The 2,391-nt window shown below is 33.6% G+C and overlaps 1 protein-coding gene across 1 annotated transcript in view; it reads right to left on the minus strand.

Moving 5' to 3' along the window:
* Positions 1–553: 553 nt before the first annotated feature.
* Positions 554–2,391, minus strand: part of LOC107574898 (uncharacterized) — a 3,834-nt gene continuing 1,996 nt past the window's right edge. The window contains exons 3-7 of the mRNA XM_016261319.1: positions 2,324–2,345; positions 1,512–1,577; positions 926–1,039; positions 700–744; positions 554–568 (exon numbers count right to left, since the gene is read on the minus strand). Of these exons, the coding sequence (XP_016116805.1) occupies positions 701–744; positions 926–1,039; positions 1,512–1,577; positions 2,324–2,345 (246 nt within the window). The 3' untranslated portion in view covers positions 554–568; position 700. The remainder of the gene's footprint in view (positions 569–699; positions 745–925; positions 1,040–1,511; positions 1,578–2,323; positions 2,346–2,391) is intronic.

Consider the following 2,391-nt stretch of genomic DNA (forward strand, 5'->3'; position numbering starts at 1 on the left):
GAAAATGACTGTATGATTTTGAGATCCATCTTTTCACACTGAGGAAGACTGAGGGACTCATATAGAACTATTAGAGAAGGTTCAAACGCTCACTGATGCTCCAGAAGAAAACACAATGCATTAAGAGCCGAGGGCTGTACTATTATATTACCCCCAACTATTACATTACTAATTCAATTATTAATTTCTCTTGTGGATTATATGGAAACATCTTTTATATGAAATATCTTATTCAGGTCAGTAGGTTACTAAATAAGCAATAACATGCATTTTGTATGATCCCTCTTATTTTGGTAAAATAATTAACATTTTGCAGATTCTGCAAGGGGGGTGTAAACTTTTGACCTCAACTCTATATAGATACTTCCTCTTGAGGTTAAGGGGTAAACAGTTAAGTGCATTACAATTAGTGTTTCATTATTAACATTAACAAAACCAATGGGAATATTTTTCAAAATTGTAAATAAAACAAAGATTAATCTATTATGTTTTACAGTAACGATTATTTCTGTAAACAAAAAATGTTCTCTTGTTTTATAATCACATTTTTGGGACTGTCTTTCTCCTTCTGTAAGAAAACAATAAATCATAGAAGGTAAAGTTAGAGAAACAAACAATTAGGATGATTTTGTCCATGCAAGTAAAATCAAACACAGATCTTGGTGTCATGTAAAGTCAGTTTTCAGTACAGTATCTTACCTCATTTGGGCAGTAGTCCTTCATACTTGTTTTTGTCCCTGTCTGCTGTGAAAAAATTTAAAAAATCACACACGCACACAATTCAATGACGAAGGTCATTATCAGGAAATATTTGGAATGTCGCAACTGACCAATCAGAATCAAGTATTCCAGGGAGCCAAATAATAATTTTGCATAAAGCACATGATGTTTCGCTCTCACTATAGGATCTGCATGTAATTCTCACCATTTCTGGAGCTCCTGCGGCGATAGTAAATCCCACCACCAGCAGCTACAACAGTCACCAGCAGCAGAACAGCAGCACATATTCCTGCTACAGCAGCTGAAGACAGACCTGAATCTGTAATGAGAGAAGAGAGACAGTCATTTGTGCGAGAGAATATGTCTTTGTATACCATATTCACTAGATGGACACTATTGCATGTCCAAAAAGCTCATTCCTCTGTTGAAACAATAGGTATTATTTCATTATGGAATAGTTTATGAAAGGTTTAGGAATAGTCTATGAGGTTGGCCTCCAGAAATGTCAAGAAACGCCTTTTCACTCTTTGTGATCTTGTGATACAATTGTCGCATGTCAAACGTCACTATGTACTTATGTATTTGTCTGAAGAGCTGCCGTGTATCTGTTTGCCTTTCCAGAACCATAATAATCATTGTTTGTTGAATTACAGGTTTGGAGGAAGCATTTTATTGGCTTCAAGTCTTTAAGCTAAAGTCAAGCTCCCTTTAAGAACAATGCATTTATAGATATGCTATACTACATTATATGCAATCTATTAAGAGATAAAAAAGGAAGGGTGAAAATATACCCAAGTCAAACTCCCTCTTCTCCATACGGGGCTCTTCGTCGGTTTTGACTTGATCAGACAGAGCAGCTGGAATAAAAATAAAGAAATATAAAGGAACATATTGACATTGAATTGATGTTGAAAAATTAAGTCCTTTTGGCAGTTTTGTGCATTTGTATAACTGCAGGAAAAACTTTTAGAAAACATTCTCCAATGCCACATTAATAATATTAGTTGCATATGCTGTGCAATTAAAGTTGTTATAGTCTTTTCTTCCCTGTGTGTGAGTGAAATGACATCTCAATAAATAAATCAATAAAATAAAATACGAAGGCAGGACTTGATTTTGTCTATTGGGAATTGATTGGATAACTGGATGGGTAAGTTATTTTGATTATGAGGGCACATTAATTTGTGCAAGAATCATCCATTTTGATTTCATAGTGACTTCAAAGAAACATGAACCATCAGGAATAAATTATAGTGTTAGGTCATCATAATAAGGTTCTTAAAAGACCATTTATTCAATTAAAATTGTAATAAAATCTATCCATCAAGCCTTTTTCTAATCCACTTGTGTTTTGCAGGATCACAGGATCACAGGATTTCAGAAATGTCAGACATTTAATCAGAAATGTAGTTTTTATGTTGATGAACCATTATGTTTACAGCATGCCTATGAAGTTGAATTTGGTTTTATAATATGTATTTTTGTATTATAAAAGAAAAATCACTGATTTGTGTTCTAATATGTAATTTATTCAAAACAAACACACACACACACACACACACACACACAAACAGTTAAGGGTAAATTACATGGAGTAACTCACCAATGACGATCATATTGAAAGTCTTGTAGCGAATTAACTCATGGGGAAATATGAATAATTAACCATAA

This window comes from Sinocyclocheilus grahami, unplaced genomic scaffold (assembly GCF_001515645.1).
Source record: "Sinocyclocheilus grahami isolate Dianchi unplaced genomic scaffold, SAMN03320097.WGS_v1.1 scaffold2376.1, whole genome shotgun sequence".
NCBI classification, from domain to species: domain Eukaryota; kingdom Metazoa; phylum Chordata; class Actinopteri; order Cypriniformes; family Cyprinidae; genus Sinocyclocheilus; species Sinocyclocheilus grahami.